Source organism: Lingula anatina, chromosome 5, assembly GCF_051362555.1.
Source record: "Lingula anatina isolate TDL-2025a chromosome 5, LinAna3.0, whole genome shotgun sequence".
NCBI lineage: Eukaryota > Metazoa > Brachiopoda > Lingulata > Lingulida > Lingulidae > Lingula > Lingula anatina.
In genome coordinates this window covers 15,317,571-15,341,807 of record NC_141771.1, presented here as the reverse complement: position 1 = coordinate 15,341,807, position 24,237 = coordinate 15,317,571, and the positions used below count along the sequence as shown (strand labels likewise).

The 24,237-nt window shown below is 37.1% G+C and overlaps 1 protein-coding gene and 2 long non-coding RNA genes across 3 annotated transcripts; 2 read left to right on the top strand and 1 right to left on the bottom strand.

Annotated features, from left to right (window-relative positions):
• Window positions 1-511: 511 nt before the first annotated feature.
• On the top strand, window positions 512-4,937 carry LOC106181390 (uncharacterized). Its single transcript, XR_001240204.2, has 2 exons — window positions 512-1,030; window positions 4,353-4,937. It is a non-coding gene; the product is annotated as an uncharacterized LOC106181390 (long non-coding RNA).
• Window positions 4,938-10,211: 5,274 nt separating this feature from the next.
• On the top strand, window positions 10,212-24,208 carry LOC106181385 (UDP-D-glucose 4,6-dehydratase). Its single transcript, XM_087013100.1, has 8 exons — window positions 10,212-10,466; window positions 17,894-18,136; window positions 19,376-19,625; window positions 19,978-20,165; window positions 20,717-21,139; window positions 21,566-21,774; window positions 22,283-22,468; window positions 22,914-24,208. The coding sequence occupies exons 2-8, from the start codon at window positions 17,956-17,958 to the stop codon at window positions 23,298-23,300; spliced, it is 1,824 nt and encodes a 607-aa protein (XP_086869226.1). The 5' UTR covers window positions 10,212-10,466; window positions 17,894-17,955; the 3' UTR covers window positions 23,301-24,208.
• Window positions 12,288-14,319, bottom strand: LOC147761717 (uncharacterized). Its single transcript, XR_015334507.1, has 2 exons — window positions 14,094-14,319; window positions 12,288-12,585 (listed from the first exon to the last, which is right to left on the bottom strand). It is a non-coding gene; the product is annotated as an uncharacterized LOC147761717 (long non-coding RNA).
• Window positions 24,209-24,237: the final 29 nt, after the last annotated feature.

Below are 24,237 nucleotides of genomic sequence, written 5' to 3'. Positions count from 1 at the left end.
CAATATTCAACTAAGCTTTAGTCTCAGAGGATACAAGACTAACATGTCAGGTTTCATAACATTGGCCCCATCCATTGTTTTTCCACTATATAACAAATGGATTTTATTGCGAATAAGAAACCGGAAGCAACGTAAACGAATCTGATTTAGAGGTCGCGTTTACAGTTAATTTACCACGTCTCCACTCAATTACCTCAGCGGATCTTGCGTTTAGAATTTCTATCCAAAGGATGAAAATCTTATCCCTAGCACCAATTATCAAGTCTATTACCATTGTTAGTCGCAAGCCAATTTGTAGGCAGGCGCGTAGTAAGTACGTCTTCAGTGTGTGTGTATAATATAAATAAAAACAATGAATTGGCGGGGGTATTCTTGGCTTTGTCCGGAGAGAGAGAGAAAGAGAGAAAGAGCGAGACAAGGGGAGGGAAAAAAGAGGTGGTGAGAGAGAGAGATGGAGAGAGAATGCGGGTGGGCACCCCCCCCCCCCCCTCAATCCCTCCCTACCCCAACCCCGGATCCCCGACCAAGATTCACAATTTCCAATGGCAATAGCGTATTTAGATAATGAGATCACACTGCCTATAGAGTTAGAACGTTAAAAGTTGATCCATCCGGACTGGATTATAAACACCCCTTTGATAGGACGACTATAAAACTTCGCTTCGAGCAAAGCTGCGTTTTAACGTTCATCGATAGCTGGGTTAAACGTTTAGGCTCGACGCACAATCTTTCCAGGGACCCCTCAGAATGAAGAGTCTTTTTGGCTAGAGCTTCCAGGACCTCTTTGGCAACATTTTGATCATGGTCCAAAATTTTCTCCTCGCCCTCAGTGTGACGGTATGTTGCGTTGGGGCCGTCGCGGGAAGTCCATACCTTTATTTCGCGTTCAAATCCGGCCTGCTGGAAGAAAATGAGGTTTTCAATGCTGTGGAATCAACTGTCGTATACACACCATTCAAGACGACGTCCCCTACTAAAAAGGCAGCAGATAGGGTTTTAAAGAAAACAAAGATGCGGTTTCAAATGAAAGGTAAGTTCTGTTCTGGTACATACATGTACCCTCTGTTAATGAATGTTCGATTATATAGGGGCCTTTTCAATCGAGCATTATATCTTATTGATGCAGCTTGGCCGGTATATTTTGAGAGATTAACAACTTGTAGTTGGGATATTATGTAAAATAGTCCCCTACACGGAGTTCCTGCGCTCGACACGCCTTAACGCCAGGAAACAAAACTTATGGAGAACCTGTGAAGGCGGGTATGGTTATCCTTAACAACACGCCGGTACAGCGGTATCGCTAAGATACAACACTTGAAGTGAAAAAAAGTCTTAACTTGTATTAGCAAAGACTGTCAACTATGAACAATATTGTAAAGTTATTAGAAATCAGAGGGAAGACAAGCAATAAGAAGAAAGCCCTCTTATAAAAAACTCTGAGTACGGATTTTGTACAGCTGAAAACTCTTGTAGACGTCTTGTTTGGTTAAGTCTTTACTAATATATCATTCCTATAAAGGGATTCAAATAGTGAATGAGAGAGGCTTTAGTTTTCGTTTCAGCCAATAAAATAAGGCCCCATTCCAACAGAAACCATCGGTTTACGTAAATCGATCCAACTCTTCAGGGACTCTCGCTGTGTGCAATCAGCTTAACTGAAAGCCACAGCACCTATTGTTTCCAATGCAATACTTGTACAATCACCAGCTTTTCAATATTCTTTACAACGCCAGGAGGGTGTGAATCGGTTTAGCTGGTTGCACTCAGCAAGAGTTCCTGTAGAGTTGGATCGATCTACATAGACCGATGGTTTCTATGGGAATGACATCTTAGTTTACGACAGTGCAGTATGCCGGCACGTTAATATACAAAACAAACTCATTTAATAACAGCCGCGAGCTATGGAAGCGTAAATTTTGCCTGCATTTTAGTAATGTCTATATTCATAATATACACACCATGTATATTACCATTATTTATTTATATTTTTATTTATTTATTTATTTATCATGTTTACTTTGGTATGTTTCATTGTTACTGATTTTTCATATATTTATTTTATGCATTCGTTGATTAATCTTTATGTGTATTTAATCTATTTATTTATTTATTTGTTTATTTATTTATTTATTTATTTATTTATTTATTTATTTATTTATCTCTTCAAGGTTAATAATATATTTTATTGAAACAACACAAAGCGCAGGTTACTATTGACTACTTGCCTTGAAGGCTTTGCTATATAGTTTTATATTCAGTCTACCGCTTGTGGTAACATTATTTTGGGTCACCCACATTTTCCTTAGGTTTTGCTTTTAATTTGCCCGTTTTGTGGAGTCAATCATAGATTTGGGTCAGTTAAATTAAAGACAAATATTACAGGTAGTTAGTTTTAATTTCACAAATTGCGTTTACAATCTCCTTGAGAATTAGCATAAAATTCAGTACGTGGACGTCGACAATCGTTTATCTTTCCCACAAAAAACAACTGGATTGTACAATATAAATCTTACAAAATGATTGAAACAATAAAATAAGTCTAAGGCATAGTAGATGAATTTACATAACAGTATAGCGAAAGATTGAAGAAGAAAAGTAATCAAATGAAAATATGCATTCAGGCACATAATGGACATTCAAATGGAAAATATAAAGCTATTTAAATTAAGTACTGCAACATAATCTAATTATTAAAGTATTGCTGACTCCAGTGGTTTGCGTTTCATCGTAGAGCTATTAGAATACCGTCATGCGTTTAACAATCATTAACTTCTAAAGGTTGACCAGCTTCGGGCTCCGTGCATATTCTTTAGTGCACCTTAGAACTATGTGAGGTTAACATTTTCTGGACAATGAAAAGAAAAAAAAAATCATTTAGAAGGTGAATTCTGGTGCACAGTTTCCCTTAATTTACAATCGGATAAAACCTGTAATTCAACGTTTCAAAACTCAGTCACTTACATATATTATACTTGCATTGATAAAGACGTGTTATCACGTTACGAAGATCACATTTCAAACAGAAAAGAAAAGAAATTGCCCAAGATAACAAATTAAAAAGAAGAAAAAAAAAAACTCACACCAGATGTGCGAGAATCCATGTGAGGTACATGTGCATGCAAACCTTTAACCTGTGCCGGAAGCGTCGTCTTAAGAAAGCAATTAAACCATAAGAAACAAATATGGTGAATAAGAACTGCTGTGCACAAGACTACTACAGAATTTAAAAATAACCAGAAAATATTTCTAAATAATTTTTTGTCAGTTTTGATTCGTTTCAGCATTGCACTTGCTGCTCTGTCTTTATTTTTTTCGACACTGTCATCCACTCTAAATCCCGGGAAATCCCACTTAATTTTACGCTTAGCCGCGAGACTTTGGCCGATTTCAGATGGTCCCAGTTCACCTTTCTATTTTCCTCTGAAATTTGGAAATATATTGTTGCCAAAGACTACCTTTTAGGTAGTCAAATTTTAATCTCACGTCGCACGGAATTTTCTTGGCCACCCTTCTCGCCAGATCACCCATTTCGTCAGATTTCTCTCTTTTGGGGTACCTTCCACTTTGGGGAGGGGAGGGGGGGGCTGTACTTTTTAGAATTATTATTAGAATTCGACTACTTAAAAGGTTTCAATTTCTGCAGAATTTGCAAAGATAAAATGGTCATCCTTATGGAACAATTTGATGAAAGAAAGTTGGAAATATCTTCTTTGCATGTATATCAAAATTGAGATGGAATGTATGGACCACCCTGTATGTTATATAATAATTTATATCTTTTTATCGTGTAACAGTAGACTTGGTTTCAAAAACGCATTTATTTTGTGTTGCATGTTCAAAATTTTCACCTGCGTTCTTTTTATTAGTTCCTGCCCACGGGCATAACGCTATATGAAATATGTATCTCTTCATCAATGACAAGCTTTGGTCCTTTCATCTTTGGTTTATAGCTTTTTCGACGACCGAAACAATAGCACAGCTTGAAGTTTCGTATCTAACTGTTTCGTCCCCTTCACTTGTAAGGATGAGTGTAAAATATTCTGTCTCAAAACTTTCTTTTCTTCATGTTTTGTTGTTGACACACCTATTTTACACACACACACACACACACACACACACACACACATGCACATGCACGCACATAATCTTAAACAAGACTGCAAACACAAAGTTACATGAAACTTGATCATCATCAAATTCTGTTTAAAAACGTTATATTTCTATGAACATCCGTAATGGAAATATCATCAGCATCTTCTGGTACACATTGTTATCCATTTCATGAAAATAAATAAACAAATAAGAAAGAAAGAAACAACCTAATACAGAGTTTCCCCATTTTTTTATTTTAGTACTAGGTTCAGACCTATGCCAAAACTTGCCGGATGGGGATTACTTCAACCTGGACCCGACACTGGGCGATCCGCAATGTACTTTCATCCGTTGTTCAATGCGTTCATCCTTTCTGTGGGCCTGTCCCCGCGGGACGTATAACGGTCCGCGAAGCAGCTTCCTGTCGAGACCCTTGGGCATGCGCTTCTGTAAAGAGCACGACCGCGGATACTGCATGGAATGACGTCACTGATAGAAGTGACGTCATGGACTGGGTGGCGTCACAAAAGCTAGGATTAGGCTTGTGGCGGGGATCACAGATAACGTGGACCAGAAGCGATCATGATTATTTAACAAAATGCAAAGTAGGGAATGGAAGGAAGAATACTGATACATAATATGAATTGGTTTTAAGACGGTGATGGGCAGGTCGGGATGAAATAGAGTGACACAGACATAGAATGATAATAATTGAAGAAATATATCCCAAATCAACTATACAATATAGCTGAATATTATTCGCAGACTTGTTAATTTTTTAACAGCGCCATAGAATTTAGAGTGCACGTGTTCTTATTTTCAAATAAATCTACACTGACTTCAAAGCTGGATGTTTTTGATTGGATTAGAGAATAGCTATTAAGCCATTGGACTTTCCCCATTGTCTCTCAACCTTGGACAGATATTATAATAACACACGAATTATGCATGCGACGTCGTTAACAACGTGAGGTGATAAAATGAGACATAAAAATGTACGTTCGTTCCTGTTTACAGAAAGGGAAAGGGGGTTCTTTATTGAAGGGGCCCATTAGGGGGCGATATGTAATCTCGCCCATCATAGCCCCATTCCCCAATAAATGTTTACTGTATGTAAGCAGGCAAAACGATGATCTGTAAAATATTTCAGAAAGTTATTTCGGTTAATTCCAGAAAGCAATTAGACATAATTCACCGTACAGCAAGGCCAGACAACCAGGGCTCTCCACACACATTCAATTCCAGCCTCTTATATTTCACCGCCAAGCCCCCTCCCCTTTTCTTTTCTCTCGCAACAACGACTCGAGTTTCTGGATGCCAAAATCCTTCTTGAAGTATTCAATGAAATTTACCGTTCAGCAAAGTGAGATACCCCGGGGTGTCCACCCCTACCCCTACCCCACCCAACAACCCCACCACCCCGACGTAGTACACTTATCAAATGATTAATATGTGAATTTGGAGTATGACGTAAGTGGGTTTTTTATACCGGACTGTCCTTTAATTTATAACGATAATTTTTAAATCCGTGCCCAACTTGGCTAGCTGTGATTTTTTAAAAATATTTTTCATCCTAGCGGTTGGATGCGTAAAGCGATTTTTCAATCGACCCCACCCGACATCAAATTATAATAACACAATGAATGTAATAGTCAATACACTGCACATCAAGCCCACCAGTCTCTTCTTTTGTCATTCATTCTGAAATTATTAGTTTTTTCTCATACATCTGTTGATGTCATGTTGTACAATGTATTCTACCTCAGTCATGCGCATCACAATACCCTGAACTTGCTATTTAACAGAGCGTTAATTCTGGAGGCGTAATACTATCCTGTTCGTACAACTTTTATAATTTTTTTTTTCAAGACAATGTAAATAAAACTTTCAAAGGCCTTAAGAATTAATATCATTGCATTTTCATTCCACAAGAGGGCGAGATGCGGGTGAGAATATGTCTCACAGACGCGTTGCTTTTTGGTAAACGAGGCGTCTGATAAATAAAAGTCAGAAGAGGCCAAATACAGACACTGTGCAACGTACAAGTCGTTATTTCCTTAAAAGAATGAAAAAGAGCATATTATTGATACTGACATTTTGGTTGCTTTTCACATCTTCATTTGTATCACCCTCATTGGGAAGGGAAAGAAAGCGATAGAGCAGGTGAGTGAAATTTTCCTAAATGAACGTGTATACATGTATGTATTTACCATAAAGTTAACGTTCCTCATTACAAAAACATGCATAAACTATGCATTTTTCAGTCCCAATTATAATTGTTTCATGTGTTATCCCATTGATAATTAATAATTACAGGGTAACCAATATATCTACCGTTAATCCGTAAGACAAGAATGCCCCTCTTTTCTTTGAGAGAGGTAGCGGGGAAATTTTTTCCATTATTATTATTATTATGCGCGTTAACTCTCTCGTGCCTATTTATTTTCTGACAGGTTAATATTCTATGAGTATTTACAAAGCGCAGTTCTCTAAGACAAAAGAATCGGTTGACCGTTGCTCTCTTTCCAATTTCTAGACCGTGACATGTGCGCATAGTTTACGTCAAACTGTTGAAAAGAAGCTACAGTTAAGGTACGCAAACGGCTCATCAGCAAATAATACCTGTTCTACTTTAAGTCTCCTATTTAAGAAGTTTGTGTCAACCGTTCATTAATGTTTCAACGAAAGAAATTGATTCTTTTTTTATCCCTAATTAAGAGTGCATTTACAGACAGAGAGGGGCACTGTTCAAACTACTCACTGCTCTAGCGTATTCTGTTAAGAACTATATAAAATCACGAGAGAATTTATAATTGAATTCTTTACCCTGCCCAGCGGCGACGATCATAATTTAAAGGGGTAATTGCACATGAAATCATGTTTTCTTTCTTTGTGACATCGTCGTATAGCAAGACACGTGGGTGTAAACATGTTTATTTGGGTTTCCCTTATTACATATATCATTTTCGAATTTTTTTTATCATTTCAGGATATAGAATATGCGCCATCGTGTAATAAAACAGAAATGTTGCCCTCAACTTTGCAAATCGCCTCCAATAACGGCTACCCCCCCCCCCGTGACCCCCCTCTAAATCCGCCACTGTGTCATATGACTCTGTAATTAAGGGATTTTCATAACCAGTGGTTTACACAACTCAAGAAGTTATAAGAGATATTTATAACTTCTTGCACAACTGGACCGATCCATTGTGAGCGGCCGTAAATGTAATTCCTTCACAGATTGTTTTCCTCTTTGTCACGAGTTCTTAACAAGGTTGCTCTCTGCTGTTTAGTTCCAAGGGATATCAACTGTTTGTTTTGGTTAAAAAATGGATTTTCCTTGGGTAAACAACAATTTGCTCATACTCACCAATGGTCAGTGAATCTGTTCCAACATTCGAAGGAAGTCCCTGTTTTTTTGTTTTTTTTTTTTCTAAAATATTTTAATTATCTCTTAGGAGATTTATGATAGCCATCTGTGGAGGTCACGTCGTCCACGGCAAGTACATACAGATTCCAGAATAATTGCGATAACCACCGTTTAAATAAAATTTATCATATTTCTGAGAGTTGTTACCAATGTATTAATTGTGAAATATGGATCTCATACGAAGAGTTTTTATCCCTTTAATATCTCAAGGTGTACATGTCCAGTTAAATGTACCGTTAGCCGTGATCAAAACTTAACAGACCGTGACACTGACCCACGCAGGTTTCTGCCAAGCACATTCTTCTGTCATAAAGGTCACACCTCTTATTTCAAGTGCCCTTTGGTCTGCGCAAGAAGTTATAATGAGAAGGAGTAGAAACGGGACATCAATTATCTCTCTCGTCCAATCAGATCGCAGCATTCTTTTCAAAGCGGCGTCCTTTGAAATTCGATCCTCGTAACTGGTCTAATCCTCCGCTCGCCTCCGCGTGACTCAAGACGGCGAAGCTGAACCAGTGCGTATACGTCTTGATTTATTCATGTTTAATGCGAATATTTGGAAGTTATACTTAGAAAAACGCCAAGTCGAGCGATATAAAGGTGAGTGGGAGTTGATATTCTGCTTTGAGCATTGTTTTATGTTCATACGGTGGCTGTCAGTCAAATTTGTCAGTGCAGAAAGCAGCGTTAGCTCGAAGATCTGAGGCCGATTCAGCGGGACCTCCATGTTTAGGACTTTTTTCTTCTTAAGTGCGTGATGTATGCACATAATTTATGTTTTTCTGGTTAGTTAAGCACGTGCATCATTACAATACATCCCCTTGGTATTAAATGAGTCAATCCTTTAGATGAAAAACATCGTTTCAAATAGACAACTTTTCATCCGACTTTTTCAAAATGGCGGGTCCCTAAATTGGTTAGAGACAGTTGGGTGACAGTTTGGGACAATTTTTGGTAATTTTAACGTGGTGTATGCAGATAATTTATGTTTTTCTGGTTAGTTAAGCACGTGCACCATTACAATATAACATTGTGATATTAAATGAATCAATCCTTTAGATGAAAAACATCATTTCAAATAAACAACTTTTCATGGGACTTTTTCAAAATGGTGGGTCCAAAATTTGATGACAGGGAACTCTCGGAATTTTTTTTCAATTTTTCATTGCAATATGATGTTTGCAGAGTTTCGTTTAGGATATAGAGTTATATTTTGTAATGAATTCCGCACTTACTCATTTCAGGTTGAAGAGAATGCAGGTGAAAGATCTTTAGTTTTGCTGGCAGATGTACATGTAGCCATAATTGAACAGTCAAAATGATTGTTTCCAGCAGCAACTTGATGAGGCACAAGGCTCTGTTTTCTTACCACCACTAATATTAAACTATAGTGCACAAGAGGTCCAAGTTTTAAAAGGGAATTTAGTGGTCCAAGTTTTAAAAGGGAATTTAGTGTTCACTGGCTAATTGTCTAAAGTATAAAATAAAATAATCACCACATCAAAATAAAAACTAACCATTTTTGTATTGCTTTAATCACTGTTGGGTGTAACAATATTGATATTATACAAGTTGGTCGAATGTTGAAATAAAGCAATATCAATCAATAAAAATATTTCTTTGTTTTTTTCTTCTAATGAATTTAAACTATCAGTCTACTATTAGTTGGCCTCATGTAATGGACAAAGATATAAACAAAAATATGTATTAGTGAAATTTTATTTAGAATCATACTAAGTGCAATAACTTATTTACATTTCCCCAATTTTCCTGTTTAAGCTCTATACCTGGTATATAAGCAATAATGTGCCAAAAAAGAAAGAAACGAGGCTGGCATACGGAAATTGCAAGTACTACTGTTTTGTGTACACGGCTGTGAATTGAATGTGTCATTCCTAGATGAAGGTAAATTTCCTTTACACGCCTTTACACGACAAAAATAATTTAAAATAAATATGAGACTTCTACAGGTGCAAATTTTAGCGTTGAAGGTGGGTTTGTGAAATTGTTCTCATACATTCTTGATGTGAAACTAAATTTTGTATAACTGATCGGCTCTAGATCAAATGAAGGTTATCTCGCATAATTTGAGTTTTATTTCCCGAAATGGTTGCGTCCAGGCTTGAAATCTCTCTCTACACCTTTCTGTAATCCCACCATGTTTTCTCTGTGAGATTATTAGAGACTTCGCGAGGCTTTATCCCAATTGGCTGAAGCAACCCACGTGAATGGTCTTTTGAATATGTATTAGGCACAAGCTCTCCCTAAGACCACAAGCTGGGTAATTATTAGGATTAAGCCCGTTACGAGGATAGGATGAAAGGAAACCCCTTGTTTCTACTCCTTCTCATTACAACTTCTTGGTCTGCGCAAGGGTAATAAAGCTTTATTGCAAATGTAAGATGGCATTACTCTGTCCGCTTCGTAGCTGACCATAGCGACCAGTAGTGAAACGGACGAAAGAATGTGATGGTTTACTATGTATAGAATGTAATAGCATAAGCTTGCCTCTCTCTCTCTCACACACACACACACTCTCTCTCTCTCTCTTTCTCTCTCTCTCTCTCTCTCTCTCCCAGCCATTCACATTATTACCAAGAGGATGCCTCGAGGATCAGCCAAAATGTCAATATATGTGCTCATAATTATTGCACATACATGCTTATTACCCTCCATTACGAAACACGTAGATATACGGGTCATACATGAAGTAAAACTGTGGAATATGAAACCTATAGCGCATGTTGAATTATTTTTTGAAGGTGGATGATACAGGTTGTGGCAGTGTCAGTTATTCGGTGGTAATAAATCTGTAACTGCCGTGTGACTACTAGTTTGCTTGCGGCTACGTCTGATCCTGCTGAATGGGGAGATAGGCTATCTAGTTGATGACGTGGAGAGAGAAAGGGAGAGATAAGCGCAGGCTGCACAGAGCGGAAACAAGGTGAGTAGTTAACACGTTTATTTACTTATATTCCGTATTGTTTCTCTGCATTGTGAGCTCGAATCATTTGTACAAAGTTGTCGACTCAACCCATTTGGCGTGGTCTGTTTTTTAAATTTAGAATCCAAACACTTAAGCTGACATGCAATGAACATATATGCAATGTGAATCTGTATGTAAATCGTCCCACAGAACTGATCATGAATATCTCAGACACGTCAGCGGTGCACACATTTTGCGTATAAAATCTGCTTAGTTTTGACTTGATTTGGTATTTTCTTAATTACACTATAGTATACTCCTGATGGGCGAAAGTAAGCAGCAATTAAAAAGCGGTGTAAACTGTAATGGAAATACTGCACAAAATTTATGCGTCACTGCCTCGACTAAACTGCTCTTATTAGTGTTGAACGAACCCATCCTGTAATTTACCAATATTAACAGATATTCACAATGATGCGCCTTGGTTAACACATGGACCTAAATAGAGAAGGACAAGTAACGCGGCATCTTCCTTTGAAGCTATGTGCGTTCGGGTAAACATTCGCCTATTGTCTCACATAATCTGTTTTGATAGCTCCACGGGCGTCTGAACAGCTTATTATCAAGGTAGCGCGCGCTGTGCTTCAGTGCATTTCTATTGTTTCTCTGCATTGATAACGCAAATTCTCGCAGTCCCTCGTGGTTACTATGATACAGCATTGCCGCCATTTTGCAGTTGCGAGCACACAGGTTTCCGTCAACACGTGGAAATTTATTGAGGGGTTTTCGGCATTTTCCCCGTTACCTCATAAAAACGGGGTGTGAAGTTTGTCTTCAATACCTGCTGTCTTTTTCTGCCCGTGAGGTAGTCTCTGACAGGACAGAAATACGCACCCAACGACCGGAAATCTCATTCCTACATGTACCAGTAGCTGTGACACCCCGGAAGATCAATCAAATTTACACAAGAACTGACTGCTGGTGAATCAGACAAATTAAAAATGGACCTTTTTAGCATGTTTGTGAAATTATATATTACCATTAGGGGCCACTCATTTCGCAGACAGCTTAAAGAAAAGTACCAAGAATCTGTGTCTGCATCTACGAAAGAAAAAGGATTGAGAAAGTCTCTCAAAAGGAAGAGTAGAATTACAGCTTGAATTATTACCTAGATTTTCAACAAACAGACAGTATGATCTTGTGCATTTATAACATTTGGGTTTTTTCACTTAGCAATTAAGATCTTAATTAGAAATTTCATCTAGGTTTACATTAATTTTAATTAGTTATTTAAAAGTCAGATTTGTTGTATTAGTTTGGTAGAAAATAATACACCAGGTACCAAAATATGGCTTTCTGTTTTCAGTAACTGAAAAGCAGTCATAATTCAAGAACTTACTATAAGTATTCATAATATTTGGTTTTTCAGTCAGCAACTATCTTTCATTTATATTTCGTTTTATTTTTCATTAAAAGTTACCCGTTTACAATATAAGATTAATTTCACCAATACTGATCTTATGGTTATAAAAAATGCATATATTTGACATAAAAAATCTTCTTTTTATTTCTTTTCACTTCCTTTTTTTTTACACAACTTAATATATTATAATAATAAAAGATTTGACAAATAAGACGCATATCACTGCAAGACGGTCAAAGTCAAATGTGAGTATGAATTTTATCAGGATCAGATTTTTTAAACCTGTAGTTAGTGTATTCTGAGGTAATTGAATATGCAATTTCAATCAAGCAAGAAAAAAACTGTCTAAACATATAATCCATGTTTTTTACATTTCATTTTTTTTTTTCATTATAAGATAGCAAATATAAAACAACTTGAGTACATTCCAATATTTATTATTAAAAAAGTAAACATTAAAAATGCTTGTTACAAAGCTAGTGATGCTGAATATACAATACATGTGCAGTTTTCTTGTCTTGTCTCTTTTTGTGAAAGTCATGTTGGAGTTCTTTCCTATTTGTAGCACGAGTAGTATTAACTTATTTATAAAAGGTATAAACTAATTTCTTATTGACCTATGTGAATTATTGTCTAAATGTTTAATTAGTGCGTCTCCTCTTGGGCAATGGTGCATTGTCCAATTTTAACTTTCCGGCATCTTGTGGAGAGAATCTGGAAGAGAATAAGAATGTTTTTATCACAAACTACTATAAATGACAATTGCCTTTTTTACTTCTACTTGGACATTTGAGCCACAGGTAAGCCTTATCAAATGCATCTCAAGATTCTACCTGTCAGGTAGATTTTCCCTCTAGTTAAATTTACTTCCCTTGTAAGGCATGGATTTTCTAGATCATTATCAGCCAGGTAACTACACCGTCAGGCCCTTTGATGATTTGATAAAGCCAGCTAGGTGTTATCCAAAGGCATGTCTCAGGATTATTTCAAAGATTTCAAGCACCTGATAACAAGATAATGCAATGTAGCAAGGCAATTTCAGAGGTGAGACTCTTATCAAAAATGTGATCAAGATCTACTTTTATGACCATTACCCAAGTAAATATAATCATGCACTTTGCATGTGTACATGTCCACATATACACTTTCACTATAAGACCAATGAGGGTGTTTGTCAGTCGTCTTTATTCTGTTTAGGGAATCCAATTTAAAAATGAAAAACTATTAATTATCATTCTCAAACTGGAGCAGACTTTAGCCGGTCATGTGAATATACATATATACTTCAGAGTAGTGTTAATGTCAACTTTGATAAAAGGATATTAAAAGGCCCACAGGTACGTTTTTGTATGTCGCAATTGCATGGGTGGTGCCATATTGCAATGGTAGCCCATATTAAGAGTTAAAAAAATAATAATTATCATTCTCAGACTGGAGCTGACTGGAGCCGGTAATGTGTAAATATATATATACTTTAAAGCAGTGTTAATGTCAACATTGATAAAAGGATATTAAAAGGATCACAGGTGCGTTTTTGTGTGTCACAATTGCATGTGTGGTGTCATGTTGCAACGAGAGCCCATATTTAGAGTTAGAAAAATAATAATTATCATTCTCAGACCGGAGCTGACTGTAGCCGGTAATGTGTAAATATATATATACTTCAGAGCAGTGTTAATGTCAACTTTGATAAAACGATATTAAAAGGATCACAGGTGCGTTTTTGTGTGTCACAATTGCATGTGTGGTGTCATGTTGCAACGAGAGCCCATATTAACAGTTAAAAATATTAATTATCATTCAATAATTCGGGCTCACTTAAGCAAGTAACATAAACCTATACATATAGTACACAGCGGTGTTGATGCCACCTTTATCTAAACCGTAGGTAAAAAAATACCAGACCTAAAACGATGTCGGCGAGTCGAATAAATCGGAGAGGAATTGCGTCATTTTAATTCAAAACACGATTTGAGGTTAAATTATTGCCGCATCTAAGGCTAATCCTTTACATAGAGGTAAAATTTCGAGACTAGAAATATTTTTCTATCGGATCATAGCTAAAGACAAGTATTCGACACTGCAGTTGTACAATTTTAAACACTCATTTTACGGCAACAAACGCGATTGCCTTCACCATATTGGGCATTTTGAATTCCTCCATGAACAAACATACCTTATTCTCATCTAGCATCCAAAATAGCAAAAGAAATTGTACTTACATTTTATCTCTATAAGTGTCTTGACTCATCCACCCGAACGTTTTCCTCGCGTTATCACCAGCTACCTGTCCAAATGACACAAAAAGTCATCAACAGCCGCGATATGCTCGCTACCTGTACGGGAGGTCACGTGATCCGAACGCACATCGTTTCGCGAAGAGCTCGCGCTAAGCCGATTATCCTTTGATCTTTCTCCGCGTTACTTGTCCTTCTCTAGTTAGGTCCAAGGTTAACATGTTAAATGTGTATGAGGCTTCGTGAATTTAATTATAGTTTGCTCTTTTTGGTAACTTGCCAGTGTGAAAAAGTCTTGAATCGCCAACTGTTATGGACTCGCAGGTGTATGTAAATGTAGGATACTCCTTTTGTTTAACAGTTTTTTACCTCAAATTCCCAGATATGAAAACGTTTTCTATGCTAATTATGTGATTAGATATTTTAAATTTCCTTTTGAATATTACTGTAAGATATAACATGGGGCAAAATGTTTATACATGTACTTGTTTTAGTTGTGTACCTCTTGAATTCACGGACATACCGAAAAAAATATTCGAAAAGTTCTCTTTTTGGGCAAATATTGCGGTATAGCTACAGTGTATACTATAAATTAGGGATTTGTTATGTTAAAGTGACAAAAAACGACGGACTGGAGCATTCGAGCGTTTATTCACCGACTCTCTTTTCAAACTGTTCACTAGTACTTAAACTCTATTTTTCACTACCCTCTACCAGGGCCGCATTTATTATTGTGGACATTTTTTGCTGAATCGAGTCAATGAGAACCAAAATGACTGTCTATTTATCTATAGACATATCTGTGAATACATGTGTGGAAAATCAATCTGTCGCCCTGGTAGAGGGTAATTTCTCCCTACTAATAATGCATTTACTTGTTTACTTTCCATTGTCTTTGTGGTGATTACAAGGAATTTTCCATTCTCATTTTGCAAACCACCATTCAACATTTCCTTTTTAGGTAATTAATAAGAGACTTGTTTTCAATTAAAAATATATTTAGAATATTATTTGAATTACCCATGCTTGGACCACATCCATCCTTAGTTTGCATGTGTTTAATACGTGTTAAAAACTTGCAAATGTGCTGAGAAATTAACCAATCAAATCGAACTATATATGACTTTTTCTACCACGAAAACAATTTCTACACTTTATGACTCTTAAAGAAATTTAACTCACACTCAATAACTCCCTATCCTTCTCCTAATTTGATTCTCATGTGATGTTGAGAAACTATTAGTCTTATCTCATAAAAAAACCCGCCAGCGGGGCCGGAGGGTTATTATTAAGTCACGTGTTATTTCTGTGGGCCACGTGTCCTTGCCCTCTTTCCACGCTTTCTCCCCCTTCCTCCCCTTTCCAAGCGTAAGAGAAATCTCTTATTTCTCCACCCCCTAAAAAAGAAAAAAAAACAATAAATAAGCAAAACGAGGCGGTTCTTTGCTCAACGTACCACAGTACAACCTGTATTAGTCGTATTACAGTATAATTATTCCCTGAGATCAATTTTCGTTAATTCTTGTGCCCCCCCCTTGCCCCCCCCTCCCCATCCGCCAGCTCCCAGCAAAACAATGATTTCGCAGTCCAGCAGAGACACAATGATTCAATCAACATTTTAAAATTATATTATGAAAATCTAATAATACAACCTTGGCATTAAACGACAGAAAACATGCCCCCCATCCAAAGTTATTAAAATTTACTTCTTAAATTGAGATTCTTTATTTGATAAAAGAAGATAAAAGAGGGTTCGATGTTCAAAGGTGCATGAAATTAGGAATTCCATTATGCAACAGCAGATCAACATCAAGGCCAGATTTTCGATGTTGCCTTGTCAAAGCTGAATTGACAATGACTCTTATGCGACGGACACATGAACCAAATTTCAACCAAACTGCAACGTGCAAACAACGCCTTTCTCTGCAGGCATGCACTTAACTGATTATATATATATATATATATATATATATATATATATATATATATATATATATATATATATATATATATATATATATATATTAAAAGTAAAATTGTTCTTCCTGTACGAGTATATATTATACATAATAATAAAAAAAAAACAGACCGGTTTCATTCTTTCTTCAGGGTTTTTTGTTTATTTGTTACTAGGTGATGTCATGAAGGTTAAAATGTGACGTCTGTAACAATGGATGTTTAATTGTTGTTTTAACCAATGCTATTATCTATACATATAAATATATATATATATATGACTTATTTCTTTATTCTTTATTTTTCGCAGTGATAAGGGAAAGAATTAGTCCCCTTTGGCCATCCATAATTCATTTAAATATGACGGCCATTGTGTATAAATCAGAGGGATGTTTGAGGACAAAGGCAGTATTGTGTTGCAATGCTCTACTGTATATAAAATACCGGCTAGTTTTTACACCTTGGTTTTGACATGCCAACTTTGATTAATGACACAGAGGGTGAATTATTTGCCGGAAATACCCCATCAAAGGGATTTTATTTTATGACTCTTAACAGTTTTAATGGAAACTTAAATTTATGTTTTCAAGTAAATTACAGTATCTTAACAAGCCTGTCACGTTAGCCGCTGGACCGACGCTCATGGTCAGTATAATTTCGTGCTGACCAGTAGATTTTTCAAAATGTGTCGATTAAGCGGCCTGACATGTCTAGTAGTTTTTTTTTTCATTAAAAAACTAACCATTTTCCACATTATTTTTCTGCAAATATTTTTGAGTGCGTGTCCATGGGTGAAGGTGTTCCAAAAAAGATATGGCAAAATCAGGGTCTTGTGATTACTAATATTAATTTGTAATAGTGATAAATATCCTGTCTGATTAAAATATTTATTTGAACCAGTGGTTATTAATTCGGACCAGTAGATTTTAGGAAACTGGTGGTCCGAATGGCCAGTAAGCTGAACATTTATGGCACAATCTACTTATCGCATCCAGACATTTTTATTTGGTTGTTTTAATATATATTGGTTTCCTCCCGCATTTTTTAGCTTTCTTGCTTGATCACACATGCGTATTTTAATAATTCATTAATCAAGGTCATAGACATATCTTGTTTTGTGAGAATAAAAATTAATAATAACTATTCGCTGCTTCTCTCATTGCATCATACAGTGATATCAGGGTCGAAGGCTGCAGGATCTCGCAGTGGCGGCTTTAGGGGGCGTCAGGGGGGTCCTGACCCCCCCCCTTCGGTTTCTGGGGGGAAAATCACACCAATATTTCCCTCTTGATATTAGAATTTTGAAGACCTGAATCATAAGTCTTTACTGCACCAAATGGAACCGTTTGGCCTCCAAAACATCAAACACTAAGGGGATAAGCGTCGGCTTCGCATCCGAGGCCTGTCATTCTTAAAAAAAAAGGAAAAAAAACTGGACACCCCCTTCAAATAATCCTGGATCCGCCCCTGTATCTCCGAAAGTTACTTGAGTTCTTATAAAATTTTTATCATCTCATCCTGATGAGGGTAAAAATATCAACATTTTGAGAAACGTTTAAGAACGTTGTTTTAATAAATGCAGAAATAAGAGGAAAATACCTTTGGAAATAAAGCTGGAAGGTTTACTAACGCAACATATTCATAAATGATAGAGATCTGATTATTTTAATAGGGCCAAAGGTCTCACATACATGATAGAAACTGCTATATAGTATAAGAAATGACTCACGATTCAGCTGATAGGTTCTATGAATATGCTTTCTAACACGCGGGTTCTTAATTTACAAAATGTATTAATTCGCATTATATCGTGTACATCTGTGTTCTAGGGATAGGCTCAATTAAGATCTTTGTCAGAACACCGTTGTCGGCCGCAGCTGTCTAAAACACGATGTCATCTCCGGTGAAGGTACATCTATTTGGGAGTACGGGATGGATAGGCGGGAAGCTACTGCACCTGATGGCGGAGAAACTCTACCAAGTCACGTGCTCCAACTCTCGCATGGAAGAACGAGAACAGGTTCAACGAGAACTGGATGCAGTTCAACCAAAATATGTCATCATAGCTGCAGGTATGCACACTTTCAGGCGTGTTTCCATTCAAGTAGTCACGGTTTAACATATATTACTTTCTATAGTGAAAGCCTGATTAATTTTGATTATAGAGCTCAGCTAGAACGATATGATTACAGTAGCAGTGGAAATTTTGATAAAAAGCGAAATGCTTTGATCCTAGATGAATAAGAATATGGGCTACATGTACGCTGTGCATCGTGCAGTATACTTACCTTTACCTTTTGAAATCAAAATCTTTTGAAAAGTGTGCATAATTTAAGCATGAGCACAACATTATTTTGTAACTTGCGCACCCTGCGGTAAGAGAGCAACATATCTGCATGGTATCGACAGCTCAATATCCTGACGATATCCTAAAGTGGTCCTCTAACCGGACCCCCCCCCCCCCCCCCCCCCCGCCGCTTCCACGGGGAGTTCACTAGATTAATTTTGATTCCACACAGAGTTGGAAGCGAAAAGATGAAAGGGAACACCCCCGATTTTTTTTCTGTAGTGCAATAACGTGTTCGGGCCAGTAAAATATTTCAATACAGATGAATATATTGCAACATGTGAAAAGGGGCTTCAAATGTAACATTAGTTTCTTTCGATATGAATATCAGAGATAGTAGCCTTTGTTGAGTGTTCTACAGATCGTCAATGCATATCACGATAAAACACTTTGAATCGAGTGAAATACATGTACTCCACCTGTATTTATAAAAATTCTTTACTATTTTTTCTACCGTGGTTTGAAACGTCGATTGTCAGTACGTTGCCAGAAAAAGGCAAAATTTCACCGTGCTCTCTTCAATATGTTCTGTCGTATTTTATTTACTTCCCGTAAACTAGTAAAAAGGGCCATCTTTGTCGTGCCGATGAGAGAATGAGGTCATTGAAGTTATATTATTGCATTAACGACTGGTACAAAAGCACAATCACGATATATTTTAACGACTTTTTTGCACACATTTATGCACTCATTTAATTACCGCATTCACCTTCGTGGCTGTAAAATTTAGAAATAAAGCACTCGAAAATATGTTTTACGCATGTTTTGTCAATATTAAAACAACATATATATATATATGTGTGTGTGTGTGTGTGTGTGTGTGTGTTCCTTGGTCATCATAGAAAATTCAGAACTTTTCCCTGTATAACGGCGAGACCGATACTGTAAGTTTCATTTTGTGCCTTATATAAATACATATTAAACACTATGGACGCGATACTATTCTGTATCTCACATGTTCTAGGGGTAACAGGACGACCCAACGTCGATTGGTGCGAAAACCACCAAGAAGAGACCATCCGCTCCAATGTCACGGGTCTGCTGACTGTAGTTGATCTGTGCGCCGCTAGAGGGATCCACGTGACATACTTCGGCACTGGCTGTATTTATGAGTACGACGAGAAACACCCTATCGGGGGAAGGGGGTTTACGGAGGAAGATGTTCCTAATTTTGAAGGGTCGTTTTATTCTAAGACTAAGGCCATGGCAGAAAGGTCAGTGATGTCAGTTTTTTTAACCTGTGAAAATACGCTTCTCATACGTGTCACCAACATCGAGTGTGTTAGCATTGCAGACACCAGGTGATATGTTTTAATTCATCTGCCAGCCAGAGATGGTGAAAAAAAAGCATGAGGAAAAAACATCACTGATATAATATGTATACATTTAAACTCAACCAATGAAAATACTTTAAAAGAAACGATGGAATCTAATGTTCTAATTTTTGCTCATGCACTGTACCAGTACAGGTACCAAATGCTGAGCACATCACTCTCTCTCTTTCATGTTAATATTTCAATATTACAATATTTCTCCAAGTTCTATATTGTTACTTTCTCATTTTAGGTTGCTGCATTCTTACACCAATGTTTTGACTCTCCGTGTGCGCATGCCCATCTCAGACGACCTTCACCCAAGGAACTTCATCACAAAGATCACCAACTACCCAAAGATTTGCGACATCCCAAACGCTATGAGCGTTTTACACGATCTTCTTCCTCTTTCATTTGTGATGATGGAAAAGGGAATCACAGGTACAATTACGTGTAACATCTAATTCGTTTCGGATACAAGAAAATCAAAACATTATTTCCAGAAGAAATTTCCCTTCTAACGGTACAGTTGTTTAATTTCATGAGTCTTCATTTTTTGTCTTAATGTTTCGATCGATTTGACGGAAATTCGGTTTTTAAACCGTCTCCAGGAGCTGTGCGTACAGACGCATCGTTCTATTGGGGATTGTCCCCAAAATTATGAGATATCATCTACTGTTCATTTATCTTCAGACGTGAAAAAACTTTCTATTTCACTATTGGACCTTAACTTAGACCGGATCGTGCAATACATAATTGTTTTGCCGGTACCTAAAACATAAACCATGTCATATTTGTTATGATACGGGCGCATAATTTCACTTAAAATTTTATCTAAGGTTGAAACATGCACCAGACGGAACATTGGTTCTAATATTTTCCGTAAGTGCTCGGGCTAAAGTTTTTTTGGTAAACAAGAAATAACCTATTGACGCTGAATTAAGTGGGGTGCGTACCAGTAGGTAAATTAACAACGGACGTGATTATTTTAGGTGTCTACAACTTTGTCAACCCTGGTGTGATCAGCCACTCCGAGATCTTAGCCCTGTACAAGAGCAACATCGACCCCGACCACAAGTACGAGCTGGTGGACCCTGAAGAACTGAAAACCCTGGTGAAGGCAGGCCGCTCAAATAACTGCCTTGACACCACTAAACTCGAAGCAGCTCTCCCAAACCATGAGATTCCCCACATCAGCGTCGCCATTCAGGGTGTTTTTGAACGAATGAAGAAGAACATCCGGAAAAATATCTTGCTCACAGGTGGCGCTGGGTTCATTGGGTCCCACGTGGCCAATTATCTCGTGGAACGGTATCGATACTACAATGTTGTGGTCGTGGATAAGATGACGTACTGCGCTAATGAGAAAAATCTCGATGCTTCGAAAGGAAAGTCAAATTTTGTTTTCATCAAAGGTACGGTATGTCACTTTGTATTGGTTATACTCACTGGGTTTTTTAATAGTTATGGTTGGAAAATCCATTTTTGTTTTCATCAGAGGTATGATACACTGTGTGTCACTTACTATACTGAATGGGAATTGCAGTTGTTGTGCTTGTGTTACACTATTGTAAATGCGTAGTCATACATATTACAATGATTTGGTGTCAACTGTTAAACCTACATAGCGTTGACGCGAAAGGTCAGATGCAAAAATCATAAAAGGGAAAATTTTGAAGTGTCTCTGAAATTATCTATTCCAAGAAAAAATTGAGCTCCTGAAGTCCAAGTTCAAAACTTCGGAAAAGCACTTTCACAAAAGAAAAAGTAATAGAAAAAAATTAGAAACAACTTCAATAGTTTACGCCACTGATTTTACGACCCCAGCATCTCTGTTTCAGCTGACGTCTCCGACATTGAAAAGATGAAGGAAATCTTCGAGACTTATCAGATCGACACAGTGATGCATTTTGCCGCGGAAACTCTGGTTGACAACTCGTTCAGTAAATCCAACGACTTTACCAACTCCAATGTCATCGGGACTCATACTCTCCTGCACTGCGCCAAGTTTTTTGGCGTGAATCTTTTCCTCCATGTGAGCACTGACGAGGTATGTTTTATCTAAAACTTTGGATTCATTATACATGTATGGTGGGTCCAAGCTAATACTGATAAATTTTTCTTTCCTGTAGTTTCCTGATCTTTTGGGAGGTGTAAAATGGAGCATCGGTCTATTTATTTCTTTGAAAATGTGTTCTATTGTTTTCATTATCATTATTGTTATTAGTTTAACTATACTTTGGTATTTGGTTTTTCTGAATATACTGTACTCGTTATTGCTATTTTTTAGATACTTGTTTTCATTCTTTTAATGAAAACTTTTTAAGAAAATTACAGTCAATATGGGTTGTTTTTTATGTATAGTGTAAATACAATCAAATATTATAAATGAATTATAATAACTATTAAAATAATTATTTATCCAAAATGCTCAATTACAGAAAAAGTTAGAAAGTCGTTGGTTTAACAAATGTGTTTTTACCCAATACACACTATCAGACTGCCTCCACAATCTCCTTTATTTTCAACAATACTGTTTTTTTTTCTCCTCGTGGCAGGTCTATGGCGAAGCCTTAGACGGGATTCCGCGCAAAGAAACCGCCACCCTGACCCCGACCAACCCGTACTCGGCGTCCAAGGCGGCGGCTGAGATGTTGGTCCAGTCTTACCATCACTCCTTCCATGTCCCCGTCATCATCACACGCAGCAACAACGTGTACGGGCCGTGTCAGTACCCGGAGAAGGTAGGCTGGTTCAGATAAATAAAAAAAGTAATCAGATATTCGATAAACGGTTATAACGAAATTAAAGAAAAAAAATCAGAATACGTATTAATATTTAAAAAAAGCAATTGAAACAGGTAACTATAGACTAAAGAAAGAGATTTGATTAATGAAAAGCGAGACACTGGTATTTCAAAGTCTCCTAGAACGAAAACCCTTTCTTAACGATAAATGGTTCTTGCCCACAAAATGTGGACTTACTTATTCTGGGCGTGTTTTTCTTTGACGTAAAACAGTGAGAAGGAGGAAACTGGCTTGCATCGCCTGTGGTTATGCGTTATATATGAGAGAGATAAAAATTGTATAAAGTAGGCGAGACGTTAAGAACCCACCTACGTATTGAGATAGAATGCCCTTCGTGTTCTTTGCATGCGATGAGTCGCATTTTCGACATTTATTATTTCAGGTCATTCCAGTTTTCCTACTTAGCATTATTGAAGACAAAGTTTGTCCAATTTATGGCCATGGCCAAAACGAACGAAACTTCCTCTACGTGAATGATGCCGTTGAAGCGTTTGATCTGCTCCTACACAAGGGAACGGTGGGCAATATCTACAACATTGGCGTGAACAACGAGCATTCCGTGATGGCCATAGCCAAAAAGCTGCATGGACTTTTGGGAAAACCGCTGAATATTGAGCACGTGAAAGACCGTCCGTATAACGACATCCGCTACGTCATCGACTCGTCAAAGCTCCATCTACTGGGGTGGAAACCCAAGACAAGCTGGGAAGAAGGTTTGAAACAGACGATTCAATGGTACCAAAAGCATGGGTCAGGCTACTGGAAATAGAAAACTGCTAATATTCTGTTTATAAAGATGCATTCTCTTCTTTGTGTGATATCAGTATTTGAATAATACTTCTAAACATTCCGGTATTCCTGCCAAGGGTTATACGTAGGAAATTTTGGTCGACGATTATTTTACACGCGTTTTATAGGTAAATTTAGATGTAGGGGATGTTTTCAAGAAAATTGGACATAGGACCTGGCCGTGGGTAGGAACAATGGAAAAGTGTCATAGAGAGCATTCACAACCAGTTGATTCGCGGACTAACTAGTCCACGGATCGAACACGTCTGACCAACTTGAAAGTTTGCCGCATTATCGTCCAACACACTGGATAGATTCCCCGCGGGGATTATTCACGCAAGCTTTCAAATGGGTTAACCATATTTGATCCGGTTGTGAGTGCTTTCAAACACACATTTACAATAACTTGGGATACGGTATTTACAGCATTTTATTTGAAACCTTTTCGGAAAATTTATAATGTCGAAACTGTTTCTGCATATAGATACTATTAGCATTTTGCAGTGGGGACGTAGTTTTGGTGGATATTTTCTACGGGTTTTTCAAAATACGGGCATCACGTTCTTTTTGTTGTGGTATGTTTTGTTAATTGTGGGATTTTGTTATGTGTTTTTAATTGCAGAAGATTAACCGTTCTTGTGTTCATTGCTATGTACCTCTTAGCGATATGGTAGGTGGGTCAGCCACTTAGTAATTTTATTTGTCTTTTTATATATACTGGTAGATTTAATTTAATAATTAGCATTTAAAAATGTGGTAATTTACATTTATAGTCACTTTAAACCGCAATGTGGATTTTTTCAAATGAGTTTAATTTTTGTTATTTTTGCATCGAAGTGAAAATTGACAAGATATATTTATACCTCTAATAAATCAAAAATTCGTTTATGCGATTGTTTTCTTTTCTGTTATGAACA